This window comes from Rhamphochromis longiceps, linkage group LG11, assembly GCF_057381845.1.
Source record: "Rhamphochromis longiceps isolate RC_006_pf linkage group LG11, R_longiceps_female_GT1.1, whole genome shotgun sequence".
Taxonomy (NCBI): domain Eukaryota; kingdom Metazoa; phylum Chordata; class Actinopteri; order Cichliformes; family Cichlidae; genus Rhamphochromis; species Rhamphochromis longiceps.
The window spans coordinates 34,752,856-34,775,332 of record NC_140567.1 but is presented as its reverse complement, the minus strand read 5'-3'; the positions used below and the strand labels follow the sequence as shown (position 1 = coordinate 34,775,332).

Genomic DNA, 22,477 nt, shown 5'->3' with positions numbered 1-22,477 from the left:
CTTTGAAATTGAGTCATTGTTGGGTGTATAGTGTATGATGAGACCCTATTAAAGAGTCTTCCTCATAGCTATACTGCAAAAAAGTTATTCGGGTGAGGTTTGGCCAGCTGCTGGTCCAGTGACTTTTTTTTTTCCAGCAGCAGCTTGAGTTCACAGGCTAAAGTGAATGTGAACAACAGAGATTTTAGTTTGCTGTTAATACACTCAGAAAAATAATTATTGGCCCTCTTCAGCAGTAGTTTTTAATAAAATCAAATTGATTTTTTTTTTTTAAGCTTTTTATTATTCATTAAGGAAAATATGCTTGGTATAAACTCAATCTATATGAGTCTAGTAAATTTTATTTGACCCAATTCCATTAACTTTAACATTTTACTTGTGTAACAAAATTACAAGGAAAGTCTAAATGTAATTAAAGTACCGAAAGTCAGAGGTTTAGACATCAATATTTTTTCAAGTGTATCCTGTTTTCAAATACAGGAAGTGTTTACGGTTACCAAAATAAGAGACTGTTCTTACTCCTAGTTTATACTTGCCTTTGTTGCCCTGGTGAATGGCAGCACTAGCCAAAGTGCAGGTGCACGCCTTGCTTTGTACGGGCAGCTTGGTCTTTACTGCAGTTTCACTGCTCTCGTACAGAAGCTCAGAGAGTCTCCGCTTCAGCATCTTCAAAAGACGAATCACTCTGGGAAAAACAACTTTAAAATCTGTGTGACTGCTTTCTTGACCGTACCAGTGTTGGGCTGTGTTCTGTTCTTTTTGTTCTTTATGGTGACACCTACAGAGCACCAGGATAAATGGTTTATAGGGCTGTGGTGATGTTACACACAGTAGCAGAGCGTAACAACGATGGCAATGATTCTAAGCACAGCAGGAAGACGTTTGCGGCTAAAAATAGACATGTGCAAAGTGTAAAACAGGAAACCTGTTCATGAACTTGTTCATGAATCAGAGTTATTAAGGTCCAGCCCAGGCAGCCTTAAGTCTTCTCAACAAACAGATTTATAACAGCAGCAGTGAAGCAATCAAAACTTTGCAGGCAAAAAGCCACTGAAGATCTTATCAGTCCACCTTATCAAGAAGCTTAAAAGCTAAAGGAAAAACATCTTTTCAGCTGCTCTCATCCACAGCGGGTTTCTTTTACAAAGCATCTAACTTAAGGTTCTGAGGTCTAAACCATCATCAGTGAGGACCCTGACTGTGAGCTATCAGATAATGTTGCTTTTGTTCTCTGAAGCCAAAGACACACGTCAAAACCCATTTACATTTTTAACCAACAAGTACTTTTTGCTTTTCTCCGAAACATAGGATTAGGATTAAGAACTCGCAGGATTAAAAAGAAAGAAAGTCTGTCGGTGTGTGCAGATAAACAGCTTGTTTAGTTTGCCAAATTTAAAGATTGAGGCAGTTTCGTTGTAAACGTTGCTGCCATCTGACAGCAGCCCTCCAGCATGCAGGGATGTGTCTAAACCGGAGAGCAGAGTGTACTCATCTCAAGAGCTGGAATAAATATTGCTGTTTTTGGTTTTCTTGGCCAGTTAAGGGAAAACGGTTACTTTGGAAACCATTTCTTTAGGACAGTTCGTTTATTTCTTTATTCATTAGGACTCCCAATGGCCGTAACACAAAGCACAGCTAGTCAGCATTAAATACATCCAACAACTTTAACCGTGCACTAAAATTAATGAAAGCAGGCAAAGTTCAGTGATGAAGAAAGATTAATCAGTTACATCAAAATAAAGATCCACAGGTTTTCCTTCAGTGACTGCTTGAATGAGCCTCTGTTTGATATTGTTTGGCAACCAGAGCGCTCAACCATAATGATCTACATTCTTCTGTTATGCTGCATTTCCATTGCTTATTTTATTTGACGTGTTGTTTGTTTTACATCTGGACTTTTGAGTCTGTAATAAAGATTTATTGATCTCTCTCTCTGTTTCAGCCGACCCTCTGGTGGGAAGCATCGCCACACAGTACTTGACCAACAGAACAGAGCATGACAGAATAGCCAAACAATGGACGAAGAGATACGCCACATAGACTCCCTGCCGTGACCCGCCCCCTCCTTCACCTCCCTCACCCCTCACTGAACCTCTCTCTACCTCTCTCACCCCTTAGTCTGTCAAAGCACACTCACTAAGTGCAGCGGTAAATCTGCCCTCCTGTCACCCTTCCTCTTCCATCTTCCTCCTCTTTCTCCTCTTCTTCTTCTTCTTCCCTCTTTTATCTACCTTTTCTGTGTAAAAACAAAAAACAAACAAAAGAAAACAAAAAAAAGTCCTTTGTTCCTTGTTGACTTGAAAGCTTCTTTTTTATACAAAGAGTAGATTGGGATTTTTATTTTCCAATATCTGAATGTTGGAAGTATTGTATTGGAGAAAAAAAAAACACAGAATATTATAATTATCATAAGCATTGTCCTTCAGCTATACATTATGTATTCTCATTTTCTTAGTGGCACCTGGAACAAACATGCAGAGTATGCTTTTACTTTGTTTTTCTCGTTTTTATTTTTTTGGTTGTCACCAGTATGATATCTGCATGGAACAGGAAAGTGGCTACTTCATGCTTTTTAACTTTCTCTGATTTTGTTTGTACTGTATGTATTTTTTCAAAGGCTTTTGAGGCAGACCGCAAAAGTATAGGTCTGCCTGTGAAAGAGGCAGGACTTGTATATTTACTGGCTACCCGCCACCTCTGCAATTGCAGAGTGGTTTGTTGTGCACTTGTATTACTGAAGCACCCAATAAAACACACTGTGGTTGGCTTGTGAGAAAACGCTCTGCTCTCTGTGTGTAACTGCAATCTCTTCACCCTTAAATATTTACACTTGTTCATTCAGTCGCGCACCCTCCTGACTGCTGATGTTGCATGTTTCACATACGCGAACACGCCTGATTATGAAACATTACAGTCATAAACATTACAGCACTTCTTGGCACACACTGGGTGAGGGGTAGATTTTATTACCCACATGAATGTGATGTGAAGTTTTTAAGTTAGCTAGTCTTACACCTCAGAAACTCAAAATGGGCCTTCAGTTTGTGGACAGAAAGACAAACCTTTTGAAGATATTGCAGAGACTGTATACAAAAGATGGATGTAGTCCCCGATTGGTTTTCATTTTATGTCATTGAAGCCATTAGAATTTTGTCTCCTGCTGTGCTGACTTTGTTTTGGTTTTTTTTGTTTTGTTTTGTTTTTTTTGGGGGGGGGGGTGCTTGTAGGCTAATAAAATCTGAGCTCTTGACCCATCAAAACTGAAAAAGACAAAGATCTTAGAATGTCTTTGTCTCATAACAGGTTGTGTTACTTATCAAATATTTCCATTAGACTAGTTCAATAACTCTGAATATATTGCTGTTATCCAGATGGATGAGTATAAAAACATAAACAAATAAATTACCCCCTCACTCCCTCGGATGTGTGATCAAGGGGAAAGTTAACTATAGAGACCCAAGCCCTTTTAGTCCAGACTGTAAAAATATTTATTTCTGCTGTTTTGGAACCAGCCTCAAGTGGCCACTAATGGAACTGCAGTTTTTCTGGCACACTGGCTTCTTCTTTTTCCTTTTTCTTTTTTTAGCTCCAGAGGACGTGACTTAATTAATTAATTTAGTCAACTGAACTAAAAACAACTTTAGAATTTATTTTAAAAAATAAAGTTTGCTTTTATTGAGTTACCTGTGCTTTTAGCCTGTTTACGACGACCAAAACTATTACACCATCATTTAACCATAGGAATTCACATGGACATATTCATATGGAGACCAAAGGTTGAATAACCATAATAAACATGAGCTCATCTTTAACTTGATTTATTATGAGGTTTGTCACTTGTTCAGCAAAAGAAAATAAAGTGCATGAAGGTGGAGAGACGAACCAGAAATGTTCAAAATGTCATTATGTTTCCTTCCTTTCATGCCAGGAAAAAAAGAACATAAAATATAACAAAATATTCCTGGAAAATGGTGCGAGTTGAAAATGTCTTCTTTTTTTTTTCCGGATATATTTTTTTTAAGAATAGAGGTGGCCATGTAGGGGGGGGGGGGGGGGGGTCACTAAAAACAGAACAGTACAGGGAGGGGGAGGGGTGGCGACAGGAAATCGTGAGGGGAAGTTGTATATGCAGAAATAAATGACTTAATGTTTCAGCTCATTGTAGGATGTCTCCTCTCTCTTGTGCTCACATTTATTTAACATATTACCAACATAGGACCGTCTTGCCAGGGAGCCGCTGGGGGGACCAGCAAATGGTGGCGTGTACTGTCATTTCAAAGGACGATTACTGTTTTAAAACACAAACGCATCACGGTGGCTCTTTGGCGTAACCACCTTAGTAGAAAAGTTATAAAGCTGCAATGACCCATTCAGAAAAAAAAGCTCTCCTGATGCGAAATACAGCCAAAAGTTGCCCTTTGTAATTTCTGCACTCTGAAAAGGCCTCCAGTGGGCCCGATTGGACCTTTCAGTGTGCCATTATGGCCTGGGGACCTTATATTTGATACCCCTGGTTTATACCGTTCTAATAAAAAGGTTAATGTACTTTTTTTCTCTCTCCATTAAACGGTCAGTACATCCCTTCTGCTTATTGGTAGAATTGATGATGTTTTCCAAGAAAATAAATATCCAGTCCTTAAAAAGGATTTTTTATGTATGTGAACTGGGGTCCACAGTGAGTCCAGAACTATTAAAATATTCAAAACAAAAGAATGGACCTGAAGGGGGATTAAAAAAAACACAAACTAAACTTTGTAGTACTTCACACAATATATTTTGGCGGTGTGCCATGTTTGAATCATAAATGAGTCATAGAGCAAAAAGCTTTTAAGCCTTTTCAACAGAACAAGAGCTGACTGATCCCTTGTTTCTTACAGATTTTGGTATTTCGCTTGCTCTCCTGATTAATGCTCCAATTGGCTGGTGCTTTGCATAAGTAATAATGTGGCCATTAGACTGTAAGACTGGCCAGAAGGCTGCTCGCCAAACGAGATAAAGTCTCCATCTCAGACTAAATTGGTGCTTAAAACAACTGCATTTTTTTTACCACACATTAGATTACAGGATTAGGTTGATGTGTTGCTTTTAAAACAGCAATCTAACCTTTGCTGGCTCCCATGCTGTTCTTATTGCCCGCGTACAGTACATGTTTTTTTCCAAGATAATAAAGGAGAATTGTATTCCAATTTCAGTCCATTACAGCATTTTAGGCTAAATTTTTCCACTCGATGTACTTTATAACTTCACTGAAGTGCCTAAACAGATAGTCAAAAACCTTGAAAACAACACTTGAAATTGGTTAAAGAAAATAGTATTCCACTGTCAAAGCACAGCAGTAGTCACCGTTTGACTAAATTACCCCATTAACCTCTTAAACCTGCGCACCCTCCACGGGTAACTGCATCATGATGTACTTCGTGGGTCATTTAACAGCTGCAAGGCACGTTTCCCTTACAAATCTATTAATATGTAATTTATCAGTAATTGAGCCACGGTCAGCCCAAATAACAAGGGCCTGAATTTTTTGTTTGTTTGTTTTGTTTTTTGCACATAATGGCAGGCACAAGCGCAGAGAATTGATGCGCCTTTAACACAGAAATACAAACTATTCGCCATTAACCTTTCAAAACTGTGAAAATGTGCTTTCGTGCCAATTTTGGTTGCAATACTTTCAACTCGTGGTCCTGCAATAACACGTTGTGAGTAATTATTGGATGAGTCCACAGACATGTGGTCAGTTTAAGTGGGTTTTTTGTCAGTTTCTGTGGCCGATGAGGCAGCAGCTTAGTCATAGCTAAAGATCTGTTAAATAAGACCTCCTGAATACAGCAGACAGAACATCACACTTTTCAGATTATCTGCTTTAGGTATTGCAAATGTGACCAGTGTGTAATAATCACCTCACATACTGTTTGGTAAATCTAGCCCATGCACTTTAGCTGCCTTCTGTGATCCTCCAGGTCACATAATGTGCTAGATTGTTGATTTGGCTACTGCTATTTTTTTTTATTTTTTTTTGCTCTTATTGCTTTATTGATTTTTTTTCTTCTTCAGCCTCCTTCAGCTGTTGGGTCTAATATTTATATCCTAAGAGACGTCTTTGAGATCTTTCATGGAATAATAAGGGAAAGGCCCATGTATGAAACGGCTTCTTGGTCAACTGCTTTTAAGCCTCTAAAGCGGTGGTATGTATGAGACACTTACTTCAATACTTTCGTTAAACCCCTTCAAATCAACCTGGAAGCCTGCACTTCACTGCACAGTTACTGGTGTGCAGGAGAAAAGACAAAAGCAGTGTCATTGTCCAAATATGCACGGCCCTGACTGTGTAATGCTGCGTTCGGGATTTTGCTCAAGCTTAAAATGCTTTAATGAATGTGCTGATTAATTAAAGGTGCAGTAATGATAGCTGCAACTGAGCCAACTTTAAGATATTCCTCCTGTTTCTAGAAACACAGAATCAACTGCCTGTTTGTTTTCTAATCATTACTCTTTCTTCTTGTGTACTGAATTGGACTGCAGCGCCCGAAATAAACTTTTTTTTTTAAATTATTATTAATATTATGTAACCTGCGTGAAGCACTCGCTGCAGGCCTGTACTGTTTCCAGAGTACGACCGGTGCAGTTCAGCCCACTGCAGCCGCGGTAGGCTACTTCCGTTCCGCAGAGGGCGACAAGCACCAGCCAGCTAGCCTCTACTGTGGCGGAGGTCCAGACACAATAGAGTGGGTAAGTTTTATTAGCGAATAAAAAATGGCTTAATGGCATTTATTTATCAGACTCATGTGAACTGTCTGCGTCTCTGCGTGTGTTTTTTCAGTCGAAGTCGATGGTTTAAAAAGAGAGGAGCACACGAACGAGAAGGTCGCGGTTATCACTTAGTCGCACGGAAAACGGGCTCCGACTATGTGCTGGAGCGCAGCTGTTGCTCCCGGCTAGTACCTAACGCGTTTAATGTTTCACTCTCAAACTGACACCCTTCATACGACAAGTTTGATATACGACAAGTTTGATATACGAGAATACGATGCAACCATGTGTGGTGCTACACAACCCGACATTTAAATATATATTACTGCAGAAGGCCAGAGTCTTTGCTAGTTGAAGTTGGGGTAAGAGTGGGGAGATCTGAGGGGACAAGGGGGGCGTTAGCCGGTAGCATTAGCTTTGGTGGAGGGTGTCACCACAGGGATAAACTTAAAATCATCTGAATTTTTTAGCATTGACCCCTCGTCAGGCACACTGAGCTTCTTGGCTGTGAAATTATTCGTTTTAGTGTACATAGCGCTAGCTAGCTAGCTTGTTCGTCTACTAACGTTAGCTAACGTTTTCCGTGACGCTAACGTTAAATCAGCATTCGCGAACGGCTTTGTTTGCGCTACCTCCTCTCCCACACGCGTACCCCCACAACCTGAACAGACAGTCGCTAAATATTGCTCACATTTACGTGTTGTCTTTGTTGACTTATTATGTAACCTAAATTACTTCAACTGCATCCAGTTAATCGAGTCGAAGCGACGTTTTCGCGAAATCGAGTTCGCTTAAATCGAAAGATTTCAGCCGCAGCGAAACGTTCGCATCGCCGCGTCTCGAAAACCGATCAGCTGGTGCTCTTCTGAGGCCACCGTCGATCAGAGGCGGAAGACCAGCTTAATTACGCCCTCTGAGGGCAGCTGGAGCTGAACGGTTCGTTTTCGCTTCGGATTTGGTGAAAAAAACTCCACGGGGCTGCTGTTAAATAAACACTTTCACCTCGTTTTGCTGATCACCTTTCCTACCCCCCCCCCCCCGGGATGTTGCTGAAGTCGACCTTCTGTGGCGAAACTGCAATGTCCAGGAGATGGACTTTAAAATGCATAAATAGCCCCTGAAGTGAAACCAATTCCCATCAGTGATCCAGGACAACTCTGACCTTTATAAAGACAAAGGGTCTGCGTTAACTTGCTTGACAGAGCTCGGTGACTGTTAATTCTGATCATTTAAAAAACAATTTTAAGTTTGAGTATATTGAAACAGACTTTAAAAAATGCCAGGAAACCCCTGTTTAAGACACTTTTATACTTCAGTAAATAAAACACATATATATTTTATCACCATCTAGGTGATCTTTTTTTCTAATTTTATTTTCTATAAGTTGTATTGGTCAATTAAATATGAACAAATTCTTTGGACTGCAATGAGATTTTGTGGTACAATATCAAACATCAAATATGCTTTGGATCATTTTGAGGTTGAAGAAAAGCTCAAACAGAAAATGTTGGAGGCTGTAGCTCAGGGGGTAGAAGAGGTCAGAAGATATTAACACAAGTTCACATTCTGTTAGATAGAAAGCACTTAAGCATAGAAAAAAGTGCTGGTGTGAATAGGTGAACGAGGCATGTTGTATAAAGTGCTTTGAATGCTTCAGTAGAGTAGAAAAGTGCTCTATAAGAACCAGTCTATTTACCAGAACTAGTAATACTTTTATGTATAGTCTCGGTTCAGACTTGGTTATGAGCTTCTTTCTTTCATAAAGGATGTTCTGGCGTCTCCTCTGCTTCAGTATTTGGAGAATTCAGCCAGTTCTTGTTAAGTCTGCCATACATTCACATAAAAAACCTTCAGCTGCAAATGAAGGTGGTTTAAAGCTCTATTTTTCTTCCTCAACCCTCCGCTGTGCTTCTAAACATTCACAACATGGAAGTGGCTTATTAAATGGCTGCTTGGAGGTCAAATTAACAAAAGCCCCATTTAGAAATGACTCTGAATCTTTTTGGCTTTCCACCTTTTAGGTTCCGGCTCTTCTCCAAACCAAACCGGTATGTCGGATGAAGACTCCCGTGCCAGCACCAGCTCTTCGTCATCGCCGCCTTCCTCCAGCCAGACCAGACAGAAGGACACTTTCTGCAAGAAGAAACGGGAGAGCAAAGCCAGCATGAGCAAGAACTCCAAGCTGCTTTCCACCAGCGCTAAACGGTAAAAAACCTAAACCATAAATCAGAAGTATCTCAAGGACATCCCCGTAATTCTCTTTAATCTCAAGAATTTGATTGTTGGGGGGTTTCTGTGTTAACAAAAATTCTGTGGGTTTATTTTTAGGGGTAAATTTTAACATAATTTATAAGAAGAAGTCCATTAGAGACATGTGTTTCAGCACACCACAAGATTGTCTTTTAGCACTTCCCTTTTCTCTTCTGTGTGTGTGTGTGTGTGTGTGTGTGTGTGTGTGTGTGTGTGTGTGTGCGTGCGTGCGTGCGTGTGTGTGTGTCTGTCTCTGTGTGTCTGTCTATATCTATATATTTGCACTTTCAGTCTCACTTTCACCAACACTTGTTCTTTTACACAAGGAATTGTAGCAGAAATTACATTAATTAATCCCTAAGTGAATATGTAAATTTCACATTTAAATAAGAGGGTCTGAGTCGTAAATTCTGTGATTTCTGGAGTAATTATTACTGTAACTGACTATTTCTTTGATGTGCAGGATTCAAAAAGAGCTGGCTGACATTACACTGGACCCTCCACCAAACTGCAGGTGGGTTTCACTCTGTACCACATGTCAATTATCTACCTAGCTGCACTGGTAATAAAACCCATCACTGTATTTTTCCTCAGATACCAGCCGCTGTAATATACAATACAGAGCAATACTGTGGTCAAATCCAGATCATAATTACAATGGTTAACATTTTTTCAGAATTTGTCCGCTGTGGAGATAAAATATGTTTGTTTTTTTTAATCTAAAACTAATAATTGGCTGCTGTTTCCAAGATATTCCTTATATTTAACACCTGTGTACATTCTTAGAAAGCATTGCAGGGTTATTTCTCCAGAATTCACAAAGTTGCTGCACTGAGTTTATTTAGAGCTCAGCTTGTAAGGTCAGGTCAAGATGCTGGGGCTAGTTGGGAAACATCATTTTCATCATTTACTTAGAATATTATGAAATGTAGATATGTGGGTTTTTGCTGCATGTCATGTATGTCTCCATAACCAAACGTATTTATTCACCGACTTAGAGCACCAATAGGGGAAATGCAAAGTTAGACAAATTAGTGCATATTTAATGAACTAGGGCCTCTAATGCAAAAAAGTCTTTATGTAAGTAATCAACTGGTGAAGTTTGATATTTATTACTTTTTTAAGCAGTGAATACTAGTGTCCAGTTAAAATGAATTCCATCATGTGCACATTTTAAGGCTGTTTTCACAAATTGTCTCATGCTCTGATCCTGAAATCTTCTATTCAGCAGCTCTTAGGTCCACCAGGCTTAGCAGTAGTATTCCTGCCTATACACTCAGAGCTTTGGCTGAAAAGCGTGTTCTTTTAACACCTTCAACTTGATTTATTGAGCATTTTATTCCTGAAAAAAGTGAAATGGTTTTTTTCTGACTGATGACCGACGTCAGATTTATGCAGAGATGGGATATCCAGAGTTATTTTTATTTATTTTTATTTTTTTAAACACTTTACGATGCGATATCTGAACATTACCCAGTGTTCACACATCTCTATTTAATGCATACTTGCATGCATTTCCGTATTTGCATATTTAAACACAAACATTTCAGAGAGCTTGTAATGATTAGTGTAATTATGTCAAATGTTTGTAATTACTAAATACTAGTTTCTAACTAAAAACTTCTAAACATATACGATACATAAGGACTCTTTTTTTTTTTTTTTTTTCTTTTTCTTATACTTTTAACTAGAAATCTTCACTTTAGACACTTTACAAACTGCACACACACAAATCCAATTTTAATCTTTTTATTCTGCGGTATTTTACATTAACAGTCAGTATACTAAATATACCACTTCAGATTCTCGGGGAAAAGTAGTGATTATTTAATAATTATTTTAATTATTTAATTGTCCTTAAATGTTAAAAGTAGCAATGCACCACTGTGATCGGAAAGACTGTGCTTAAAACTGACATGTTTGAGTTTAGCCTTTGCCTGCAGTGTCCTCAGGCAAATCACTGAGCCCCGCCACACTCCAGGTGGCTGTTCGGCAGCTGCGTCTGACCTTTGACCTCTCTCTGAAAGGAGGGAGAGAGGGAGAGGAATCTGTCCCACTGTGGCTCAGCAGATCAGACAAACAACCTCAGGCTACAGACCATCACACAAATGAACGCTGTCTGGATGTTTGCAGATAAATGAAAGAAACAGGAATTGGTGTCAGTTCACAGCCACAGTCCTAAAAGAAACGGCGGTTTCTGCTTTGACTTCAGTTGTTACTGCTGCCACTTTTCAGAAAACAGCAGCTTCTCGGGCTCCTTCAGGCATCAGACAGAAACTGGCCACTTTCATGTTGTTGCCTCTACCTGATTCTCGCTTTTGTAGATGTCCAGCTGTTTTCAGACATTTTATAGACAGGAGAATGAGGTCAGGATATTTCCCACAGATGCTCCTTTCTCACATGTGGCAAACAGCCGAAAATGGTCCCCTTCAGGCATGTTCACATTACTTGACGTGCCATGTGTTTAGAAAAGTTTCAGCCTGTTTACTAAATCAGACTGTTGGCTACAGGGATGCACACAGCACAACGTTTATCTAATAGTCACCCTACGGTGTGTTGTTTTTGTTTTTTGTTTTCTCTTTTAATTGTTGTTCAGTAGTTTAACAAGTTTAGAAGCCACTGCAGATGTTGTCTATGTTGTGAAGGCAGGAAGCATTATAAGAGCTGTATGTTTGTTTCAATCCTGGCACAGAATCATCAAATGAAGATAATCTAGCTGTTGTCTTAACTCGTGACTTTTACATAGTGAAGAAAAGTCTTTTTTTTTTTTTTCTTTTTTTTTTTTTTGAAACAGGTGACTTAAGGCAAGGTGCAGCCTGCTGAATTGTTGGTTGATTGATTTTTGGCCTGTACAATCTGAGTCAATAACAATAATTCAGTATTATCTGCCTGCTACAGGTGACAGGTTTACATCTTATTCTACAAATCATGTTTTCAGGCCAAATCCACCTCATTAAAAAAATCAGAATATTTAAAATCATTTAAAAGGTTAATGTAGTTTAGAGCTCATGATAGAGTAGCTGGCCCTGTCACTTCCTGTCCTATAAGGTCATTCTAGTTTAAACAGTACTGTGACTGTTTCAAAGGTCCTTTTTGAAGACACTTTATAGTGCAAACATGATAGCCATCCTGCTGTTTTCAAACTATGCACCACCTTGTTTTAACCCATAAAAGAGGTAGGTGGAGTCCAGTTATCTTAGACCAATATAGCTCAAGTAAGTCATATCCTATATGACGGCAACATTAATGTCTCATAAGGGTGCTACTTTAAGCTGATTAGCAGTGTGGAAAGAGTCTTATAATTAGAATTCATCCACTTGAAAGTCAGAGCCTTTCATCTATCACATTTGCTGCTATATCTTTTAACATCCAGATAATTAGTCCAGATGGTTCTCCCTGGATCGATATTCCATGTTGTCGTTGGCAGTGAAGCTCTGTGCTAACCTTGATTAAAAGCGAACAGAAGAGCGCAATATCTAACCCTACCCAGCGTCCCTGCTGCACCACAGGAGCTTTCAATCAATACTGATATTATGGCTCATAGCAATGAACCCTGAGGGGTTCACAGCCGCATGTTCTACATGTCAGAGGGATAAAGGCTGGGCTGCTTTGAGGAAAAATCAATACAGATTACAGATCATGAGGCATAGATGCATCACTGGGGATTTGCTTTCAACTCTGGCATCTTCTGAATGATGCTCAAGGGAAAAAGCTTCGACTCTCTATGTTTGAAGGAAAATATGCTACAAGTACAGTGCTTCTCTTTTTTTTTGTCCAGTGTTTGTTAATGGAATTTACAGATGTTTCCCACACGTGTCACATGTAGGGAAGTCGTGAAGTTGCAGTTTTCAAGACAGAACAGCCAAACGGATACATTTGCTGAATGTGTGTTCGATACTTTGGTGTCACGGTTCGATATTTTTTCGATACAAAAAAATGTTCATGCCTTTTTAATTTGTCATTTATTAAAATTATAAATATATATTTGAACTCAAAAGTACAGTTTTTAAATTTAATGTTGCTGAAACAACAAAGTAATAAAAAACTATCTGATCGAGAAATCACTCATCTTTGGAAAAGAGTTTATTACAGAGAAATGGCTCTTTCCAAAATAAAAGCTATACTATACGCTTCTTCTGGGCTATATTCTCAGCAGCATATTAAACATATCAGGTCCCCATAATGAGAATCATGTGCTAACGGCTGTCTAAATGACTCGGGTAAAGTTTGTAGCATGTGTGCTTGTTGTTTTTGTCTGCTTCCACTTGTCTTTGCACTAGGATGATGTCGGAGTAAATGTGCAGTCATATTCGTTGTCTTCCCACTAGTGCTGTCAGCGTTAATCTCGTTGAAATTACGTTAATGCCACAACACGGCAAATCTCCGTTAACGAGCTACCGCGGATCGCCCCGTGCGTGCGGCTGGACGGCGTCAACACGTTAACAAGCTAACTGCGCTAACGCACTAGTTCCCACCAATGTAATTGAGCATTGCGTGGCACATCCGACATAGTGTTTTACATTTGTCCATGACGCGCTTACCTTCAGGGTCATACTTCACATGAAAACCAAAATAGTTCCAAACGCCTGAATGAGGGTGGGGGAGGTTCAATTTGCCATGTTGCAACGAGCTTAGCTTCTGTCTCGCTAGCTTGCGCTGCGCTCAGTGGATCTGCGCTCGACAGTGCAGCCTAGGCAGATAAGTCGAACGCAGATCCACTGAGCTCTCAACACAGACAGCATCGTCAGAAGAAAAGTTGATAAAATAAATTAAAAATTTTGTATTGTTCGATACATATGCGTACCAAACCAAAAGCACTGTATCGAATGGTTCAATATTGATACGAGTATCGTTGCACCCCAAAATACAAAAAGTTTTGTTTTCCTCTTTCCCATTTTCTCCTTCTCTGTAACAGAGTGTTTCAGCTACACATTTTTCAAATTGGACAATGTAAATTAGCGTCAACAATGACGAATTAAATATTTATTTTCCAGGTTCATGTGCATGTAGTTTTTTTTTCTCTCCTTCTGTCTGGGCAGCAGATGGAAAGTTGTAAGTAAGATGACCATTAGTAAGACAAAAAATTTGCTTTTAAAATGGTTAGGAGTGACTCTTGAAGCTCTTTTCTGAACTGAGAGGTTTCTGTCATATTTCAGGTCTGCTTATAGAACAGAATGATTGGCTGTGCATCAGACATTAGCGAGGGAGGTCGCTGCCTGTGCAGCAACCTTTAGAAAAATCCGGATACTATTCTAATGGCTATTAAAACCAGATCTTTACTGAGATGTTAGAACTAATCGCTAAGGTTACAGGAGGTGTTGTCAAATGTCGTTTTTACGGGGGGGGCGTTACTTTGGGTGGGATTTCCCTTTAACAGCCCACTGAATTCATCTGTCGAATTACAAACGCGGCATTTATCATCAGCTTTAGCTCCTTTTTGACGCCTTCTTCGGCGTGCTGCCAGTAAACGTGAATTTTATTGTGATTCATTGTGTTTTATACACACAGTATGTGAATGAATGTGACTTTCATACTGTAGTACACACTGCTTTGATCACTGCCGCTGATGCACATCCACTGTGCAGCTTGTAATCTACAGTCTGTGTGTGGGTGTCTTTTTTTTTTTTTTCTTCTTTGTTTCTTTCCTCCCTTTCTGACTTCATTTGCGTCGGTGTGTCTGCTCTGTGGATGTTGTCTGTTTGCAGATGAGATTTGTATCGGCAAAGCTTTTTCCCCCTCCTTCGTTATTATTGATGTAGTATGATAAACACCAGAGATGACCGACAAAGATTAGAACTTTCATTCTTTAAAATGTGACTCATGGCACAGCAGCAAATAAATATTGTATTTTAGGCTTATGTGGGTGGTGCAATAAACTAAGTGTACCTTGATGTTTTCAGAATATTTTTGTGGCTTCACCAGAACATAAATCCAGTTTAAATGAATTTAATCCTTCTGATTGCAGTGCTGGTCCAAAAGGAGACAATATCTATGAGTGGAGGTCGACCATCCTGGGACCGCCGGGCTCTGTGTACGAGGGAGGCGTCTTCTTCCTAGATATCGCCTTCACACCCGACTACCCCTTTAAACCCCCCAAGGTACTGATACACAATACTAGAACCTCATGTCTGTTAACTGTACCTCAGAAGCAGGCAGCAGGTGCTGAAACTGTTTCAGCTGCAGGGTTTTAGATAACAACATCAAATCGAGTTCAAGGACTATATTTGATTTAAAAGACAAGGTGTACTATGTTTAACCCAAAAGTTGGAAGGTTGGGTTATTAAATGAAGCAAAACAAACAGATGTCACCTGATATAAAAGTAGCTCTGCATAACGGTGTAAAGTTTGACAGTGCAGGGTTGGGGGGAAAAAAAAAAAAACCCCGTCTGTTTTCTCAAGTCAGTACATCTGTTAACTTGAGAAAACAGATGTGTTACTTTATGAAGAATCAGTTTTATAAGATACCAAGATGGAGCTTTATTAGCTACACATTTGCTCGCTTCTTATCAAGAATATTTTTATTTCAAACAGCAGGAAAAGTAGAAATATACAGTGTGCTCCTTTTAATAAACACACATATCCCAAAGGGATTTTTTGTCATAAATAATTTCCAGAAAAATGGGAAACAAACAATTAAGAAAAAACTGTTCACACTGACTTCCAGTTAAATCTCCATCCCCACACTGTTCCAAAAACACGTTGGTGTTTATTTATGTTTTCAGTTCAGTTTCAGATTGCTTCCAGTGTGGGCTTGGTTCTTTCACTTTATTTTTTCCTGTGGTTTTACTTTAGTTTTTAGTTTTTACAAGGCAAAACTGAGCATGTTCAGAAATATATTGGACATAGTATAATTTAAATTTTTATTTTGTCTAATTAAAATGTTTTTCACATCGAGTTTTAGTTACCTTTGCTAACCTCTCACTGAGACACTGTACAGTTTCATAATACCAGGATACAGGACTTTACACAAAATATGTTGTCTCATTTAAAAAAAAAAAATCTTGACACAGATAAGCACTGTGGTTTTCAGTCATTACTCAAACAAGAGTACCGTATTAATCATCTGTTGGTCTGTTTTTTTTAAGCTGTAGATTTTGTGCTTCATTGCATGTTGCTGAGAGGTTTTAACATTGTGAAGCTCTGTAGTACACACGATTTTCTGACAACCAGTCCTGTGAATGTGAAAATCACCAGATCATTTTATTTTTAAAACAAAATGATGCTCCAAGCTTCAGTAAAACTTAGCTTTATTCTTTATTAGCGACGGTGACTATAAACATGGATCTCTTAAGAGAAAACACGCCCTCTCTAGGCACACTGTATTAAATATGCTATAGAATACATGTTCAAATAGCACAAAAAAGCCTCCAGCTCCACTCCCACACACAAAACAAACACATTGTACAACCTTTTGTTTGCCAGATTGCTTTTACTGAGACCCTGCTCCTCTTGCTTTTGTAACAACACAGCAGCTCATGATGGTCACATTTAACCTCTAAAATTACAGCCTAATTATCCCAAACACAGTTTAAAAAAAAAAAAAAAGTGGATTCAGTCCAGATTTCTGGGAAATCGGTGCTTCTACTTTCCAATTCAAGCATTTATGCATTATTCTTTTTATTTTGTGCTAATGCTAATGTTTGCAATTTCATGTTAATAATAATGAATTGGATTTATATAGCGCTTTTCAAGGCACCCAAAGCGCTTTACAATGCCACTATTCATTCACTCTCACATTCACACACTGGTGGAGGCAGCTACGGTTGTAGCCACAGCTGCCCTGGGGCAGACTGACAGAAGCGAGGCTGCCATATCGCGCCATCGGCCCCTCTGGCCAACACCAGTAGGCGGTAGGGTAAAGTGTCTTGCCCAAGGACACAACGACCAGGACAGAGAGCCCGGGGATCGAACCGGCGACCTTCCGGTTACGCTTCCCAACCCCCTGAGCCATGGTCGCCCCTTTTGTTTCCTAAATGGAAGCGTTTTCTTTTTCCATCATATAACTGCTTCAGCTGCTTACTCTGGATCAGCATCACACATTTACAGAGTTTACAAATGACTGGACGAGTGTTTCATTTGTTTTTCCCCAGAGGATTATTTGAATGATTTAAGCAGCATTTTTTTTAAACATACAGAGTCACAGCGGTGACAGTGAAAACTCTCATCCCAGTGGATGTGTATAGTTTCATCAAGTCCGTTTCCCAGTGGAATGAAACAAAACAAATACATGGTAAAAAGCCCAAACAGCAGTGGGAAACAACCTGTTCTGATGGGATTACAAATTAAGTAATAAACCACCACAAAATATTAAATGATGCTAAAAATGGACTAATTTAAACCCAAAGCATAGCCCTTTATACTTAATTGGCCCATTCATTACATTTAGTTTTAATAAAATAAACATCTGGTCTCTATGTTTGAGTAAAATTTATTTTGTTATGTAAATATCAACAGGAAATCTGCTCTGTTAAACAAAAGCAAAACTGAAGATTAAATGTAAGCACATTTCTGATAATCACAGCGTTTTACTATTCATGTCTGTGTAGGTGGTTTTTGTTTGGGGTTTGTGGTTAGGGACACTTGACGCAATCAGATTTTAATTTCGTGCTTTTGCTGCTTCAGTTCATGATGGAAATATAAATTCATGTAAAAAGAAAACACATATACTGGCTGTTTTCATAAGTAAGTTATTTGAGGAGAAAATTTTATGACCATGCGAGTCATTCAGTAAAAATTGGTCATCGTCTTTTATCTGAACCCTCAGACTCCCAGATTTTATTTATTTATTTATTTTTTTTAAATAACAATTTCAAAATCATGCAATATTTTATTTTCATACTATGAAAAAACTGAAGTTACAGGCCCTCAAAGTACACAAATAATTACTTTCTTTATGGTTAGATGATGAGCCTGGTGTCAAATGTAGATCAAAATGAGACATCTCAGAAGTTCTGTTCTGAGCAGTCACCTGTTCATCGTGGTGACATGACCTGTGAAAGCTTTCCAGTGAATTATAATAGAAAAGAAGTGCTGGTTTCTACTCCTCCACGCTACACACATTGAGTTATTGCAGTTTTGCTACTGAACAAAAGTAATCATGAAAAAAAGCAACATTAAGGGTTTAGATTGTGGCACTTCAGGTGGGTGTAAAATTTATTTGGGGGAACCCCACCATCACCCTGGTGGGGTTCTCTGTGTGTTTCCTGTAATTTATTTTTTAGTCTTAGATTATATTTAATGTCTGTGAGAAGTGATACAGCATGATAAATACCAGAGATGACCAACTGAGACAAAAACCGATTATCATTCTTGGAAATCTTGAGTCACGCTACAGTAGCGCATAAACTGAGTGTTTTCGTCTCTTTGGGGGGGGAAATGAGTATTAGACATTGTACGCTGAGATGAAAAGGACTCAAATTTCCTCCAAATGTTTTCCACACTTCACTTGTTCCACAATAATTTTGCATTCAGTTTTGACACGGAACATTTACTGTAAATGACTCACTGTTTATGGCTGATTGTTGTACTGATAAGGAAAAGTGAGGTTTCCTTCCAAGACAGTTAAGATGACGTACTTCTTTTCAGCCACTAGGGGGCTTTTGTCTACTGAAGAGGTTTCATTGCAGTCCAACACTGACTGAAATTCTCTACACAGAACAAATATTTTGTCATATTTTGAGCTGTGTGAGTGCTTAATTTTGTTTTTAATAACACATGTGAAAGTGATCAATACAGGAGTGTTTGAAGAGAAATGCAGAACACAGTACAGACTTTTTTTTTTTTTAAGTGTTTTTCATGCAGGATCTTTGTGTCTGCAGGTAACTTTCCGTACCAGGATCTATCACTGCAACATCAACAGTCAGGGGGTGATCTGTCTGGACATCCTGAAGGACAACTGGAGCCCCGCGCTCACCATCTCCAAGGTGCTGCTGTCCATCTGCTCCCTGCTCACTGACTGTAACCCAGGTAAGACATGCACGCTGATGAAAGCTGCATCATTTGAGTACTCAGAAAGCAAAGATGTATTTTTGTAACAGCTGTAACATCTGACAATTACTCATTAAGAAACATGGATTTATTTCAATGTAATCTGATGCCCATGAAAAACAAACGCAGTGAAGGGAAAACTGGGTCATCCAGGCTTGGGCCAGCTGGTGTTTTTTATTGAAAAACTTTATTCATTGTTTATGGTGTAGATTTAATGTAAAAGTATAACTCCTATATGTAGCGTCTTCATGTAAGGTACAGCAGTGGTCCCCAACCCCTGGGCCACAGACCGGTACCGGGCTGTGAGAGTTGAGGCTCGGTCGTGAAATTTATGATTTTCAGGGTTTTTATCGTTAACTCTGTTTCCCTGGGTCTTTTCCTGTGTTGTAGTTGTTTGTCTTATTTTGAAAGAATTAATTATGCATTACCATAGCGACCAGAGAGCATTAAGGGGCAGAGAGGAGGATGTTACTCTCGATGTGGTTAGTGCAATTCAGGAGGACGCTGCTAATAAAGTTACACATTTACACAATACTTTTTTTTTTTTTTTTTTTTTTTTGTAATTTTGGTCCTGTCATTTTATTTTGTTGTATTTATCCGCGACACCTTAAAGGCCTGTCCGTGAAAATATTGTCTGACATTAAACCGGTCCATGGGACAAAAAAGGTTGGGGACCGCTGGTGTAGAGTAATGGAAGAAGCTGCGTTACAGACAGACTGGTCCTCAAAACACTGTCCCGCTGAGCTGTAATGAAAATGAGAAGTGCGATACAAACAGGAGGAGGGAAGATAAAATGTTGCCCCTTTTTGAAAACATGTTGGCTGAGAGCTGAACTTTTTCCATTTCCAGTTTGTAAAACTTCAGGTTTTACCACCACTCGGCTAATCATTAGCAAGTATTTGCAGACAAACTTGAAAAACTAAAGGTAACCATGGCAATTCGCCACCAACTGTCACATTCAATATGGCGGACAACTCTTGAGCAATGCCTGCATCACGTCATGTGACAAACCTCATTGCTGCCAAAAGCAGAGAGGTGAGAGACCCTCAGATGTCAAGTCGTTAATGATCTTTTTACAGGTTTACAATTGTGAAACGCGCACTCTTTCCAGTGCATCATCAAATCAACTGCATCATTTCTCTTTACAGCAGTGGGTTTTTGTACCTCCAAAAAGGGCAGACTCACTGGACAGAAGTAAAAGCCGTGAAAGTTTTTTAGATTGAGCCTGTTAATCGTGGCATTGTCAGGATCGCCGCTGTCAGCTCTCTGTCACTTGTCCCGTCACCAATGTGCAGGTCTCCTGAGGCAGTAAAAAAAAAAAAAAAAAAAGTTCATCGTCATTGGAAGCCAAAGGAGTGATTAAAATAAAAATAAAAATTAGATGAATGGCCCTTCTCTAATGCATGTCACACTGGTTTTATTGGTATCTTACTTAGTGTGAGACTGAAGAGTCTTTGGTGAATAGCAGCACTATTGCCAGTTGGCTGCTTCAGGTCAGGGATTCTAAAAATGAGGCGCTGCAAAGTTTTCCTCTTTTCCTCACCCTGCTCAGTCACTGACATGCGCTGTTACTGTCACACTGTGGGAAACTGATACAAATTTAATAGCCTGCTGCTCCACATTTACTGCAGGTGTGCGTGTCGCACCGCTGCTTTGACAACCATTCGAATTGATGACCCCGTATTTTTACCACATACCTTCCACAGCTGTGAACTCTGATCTCATGACCCCAAAGCTGCACATTGTAAACGCGGTCAGATTTTATGTGCTCAGCATGCTGCTGCAGGCAGCTAGCATAAAAGTTTTACTCTGATTCATTCACCAGTGAGGAGAACCTGTCTGAAAGACAAGACAGCAGCCGTGTTGTAAAAGAGAGGGTGTAATTTAGCTTTTATGCAGCATGAAGCATTAAGAAAGAAGGCAGAGTTCAAAGTGAGGTGCAGTTTTAGAAATGTGATGTGAATTCCAGCTGACGGTCCACCTAAACATTTACATGATTTCATAAAATGGAAACATGTGACTCAAGTTTGTGTAAACCATCAATTTTATCATTTTATTTTTTCCAAAAAAGTAAATTGCAGTTGTATGAGAATGACTAATCTTTCAAAATAAGAGCATGAGGACTGTACAGTAGTCAGTGTCACTGAGAAACTGCTCAGATCCAAATGTTCAATAATTAAAAAAAACAAAAAACTTCTTAAACAATTGAAACCTTTTAATTTGCTTCAGTTTTTTGTTTTTGTAGCATTCATGCACAGAGATCATGAAAAAGTGGTGTCGAAATGAATGTTTTCCAAGTCTTAAATTGTTGCCGACCAGCCTACGAGCTTTTTTTTTATTTGAAGTTTTTAATCTGTATTAAAGAGACTATCGAACCTTTTCACCCTGCCATGAAGACGCTTCCGGGAGCTCTGAATTTTAATTCCAAACATGGTGGAATGTTAATTTATAACTTAAACTGTCATTTGGAGGTTTTAGATGGCAAATCGGAAGAACAGATTTGAATGTACTGCACATGCATTCCAGACGAAATGTTTCTAAAGTAATTTATTCCAATTTATTCTGATTATTCCCGTTTCTTCTGTTCACCCAGCCGATCCCCTGGTGGGAAGCATCGCCACCCAATACACGACTAACAGAGCAGAACATGACCGAACAGCCAAACAGTGGACAAAGCGATACGCCACATAAACCCACAGAGGACGGCAGCAGCAGGAAAAGGAGGAGGAGGGTCAAAGGGTCGCTGGGTTGCTTGTTTTGGGGGGAGGGGGTGTTATTTCTATCTCAGATTTTTAGTACTTTATTGTCTGGTATATTTTTTGCTTCCTGATTAAGTTATCTCCAGAAACGTGGTAATAAAGGAACACAATGGAAAGGAAGTGATGAGTCTGCCTCTTTTCTTTTTAAAAAAAAAAAACATTGTTAATTGAAAACTGAATTCCACATACAACTCTGTGCATGTTGAAACTTCCGCTGCAAGCATTGTAAAAATATTTGTGAAGGCACAAGAATGCACCGTGAAGCATGCCACACACCCATCGGCATTTATAGCCTAAGAAAAGCTGCCAAAATAAATGAGATATACAGTAAACAAAAGCACTAGTACAAAGCATAAACTGTAGTAAAGAGAAGCTGTATACACGACTGCAGTGCCGACCCTCTTTAAAAACTGAAAACGTACATTAGGGGACTGATAGTCAGGCACCCCTGTTTAGCTTTTATGGAGTCATTTAGTTGAAAGTAGATGCATTTAGTGTTTATATATGCTAAATAAGTGTTTAGCTTATCCATAAAAATGCACATTTTTCTTTTTGTTTATACCTGTCATGTTTACCTTTACAACTGTAAGAAGAGCACCTGCTAACATGCAGGATTAACCATGTGTCAGAGAAAAGTAGTGTCCTAAGAGAAAACATGCCTTCCATACCTGAGGGAACATGCTTAATTTTAGTGTTTGTCAGTTGACAACCCAACCTGTCCAACAAGGCTT

The 22,477-nt window shown here is 39.1% G+C and overlaps 2 protein-coding genes across 3 annotated transcripts in view; both read left to right on the top strand.

Annotated features, from left to right (window-relative positions):
* LOC146659840 (ubiquitin-conjugating enzyme E2 E2) overlaps window positions 1-2,093 on the top strand; it is a 38,539-nt gene extending 36,446 nt beyond the window's left edge. The window contains exon 6 of the mRNA XM_085423792.1: window positions 1,943-2,093. Within this exon, the coding sequence (XP_085279918.1) occupies window positions 1,943-2,040 (98 nt within the window). The 3' untranslated portion in view covers window positions 2,041-2,093. The remainder of the gene's footprint in view (window positions 1-1,942) is intronic.
* Window positions 2,094-6,583: 4,490 nt separating this feature from the next.
* Window positions 6,584-21,866, top strand: LOC146659839 (ubiquitin-conjugating enzyme E2 E1). Of its 2 annotated transcripts, none has more exons than XM_085423790.1 (6): window positions 6,584-6,729; window positions 8,772-8,955; window positions 9,464-9,514; window positions 14,966-15,098; window positions 18,819-18,966; window positions 21,581-21,866. In XM_085423790.1, exons 2-6 carry the CDS (start codon window positions 8,801-8,803, stop codon window positions 21,676-21,678), a joined length of 585 nt encoding a protein of 194 aa, XP_085279916.1. In that variant the 5' UTR covers window positions 6,584-6,729; window positions 8,772-8,800; the 3' UTR covers window positions 21,679-21,866. The 2 variants fall into 2 exon arrangements, with proteins under 2 accessions (XP_085279916.1, XP_085279917.1); XM_085423791.1 differs by having other exon boundaries at window positions 6,616-6,725.
* The last annotated feature ends 611 nt before the right edge of the window (window positions 21,867-22,477 follow it).

Coding starts and splice junctions, on each gene's coding strand:
- LOC146659839 (XM_085423790.1), top strand. CDS start 8,801: ATGTCGGATGAAGACTCCCGTGCCAGCACCAGCTCTTCGTCATCGCCG. Junction 15,099..18,818: donor ACCCCTTTAAACCCCCCAAG/GTACTGATACAC, acceptor TTGTGTCTGCAG/GTAACTTTCCGTACCAGGAT. Junction 18,967..21,580: donor GCTCACTGACTGTAACCCAG/GTAAGACATGCA, acceptor CTGTTCACCCAG/CCGATCCCCTGGTGGGAAGC.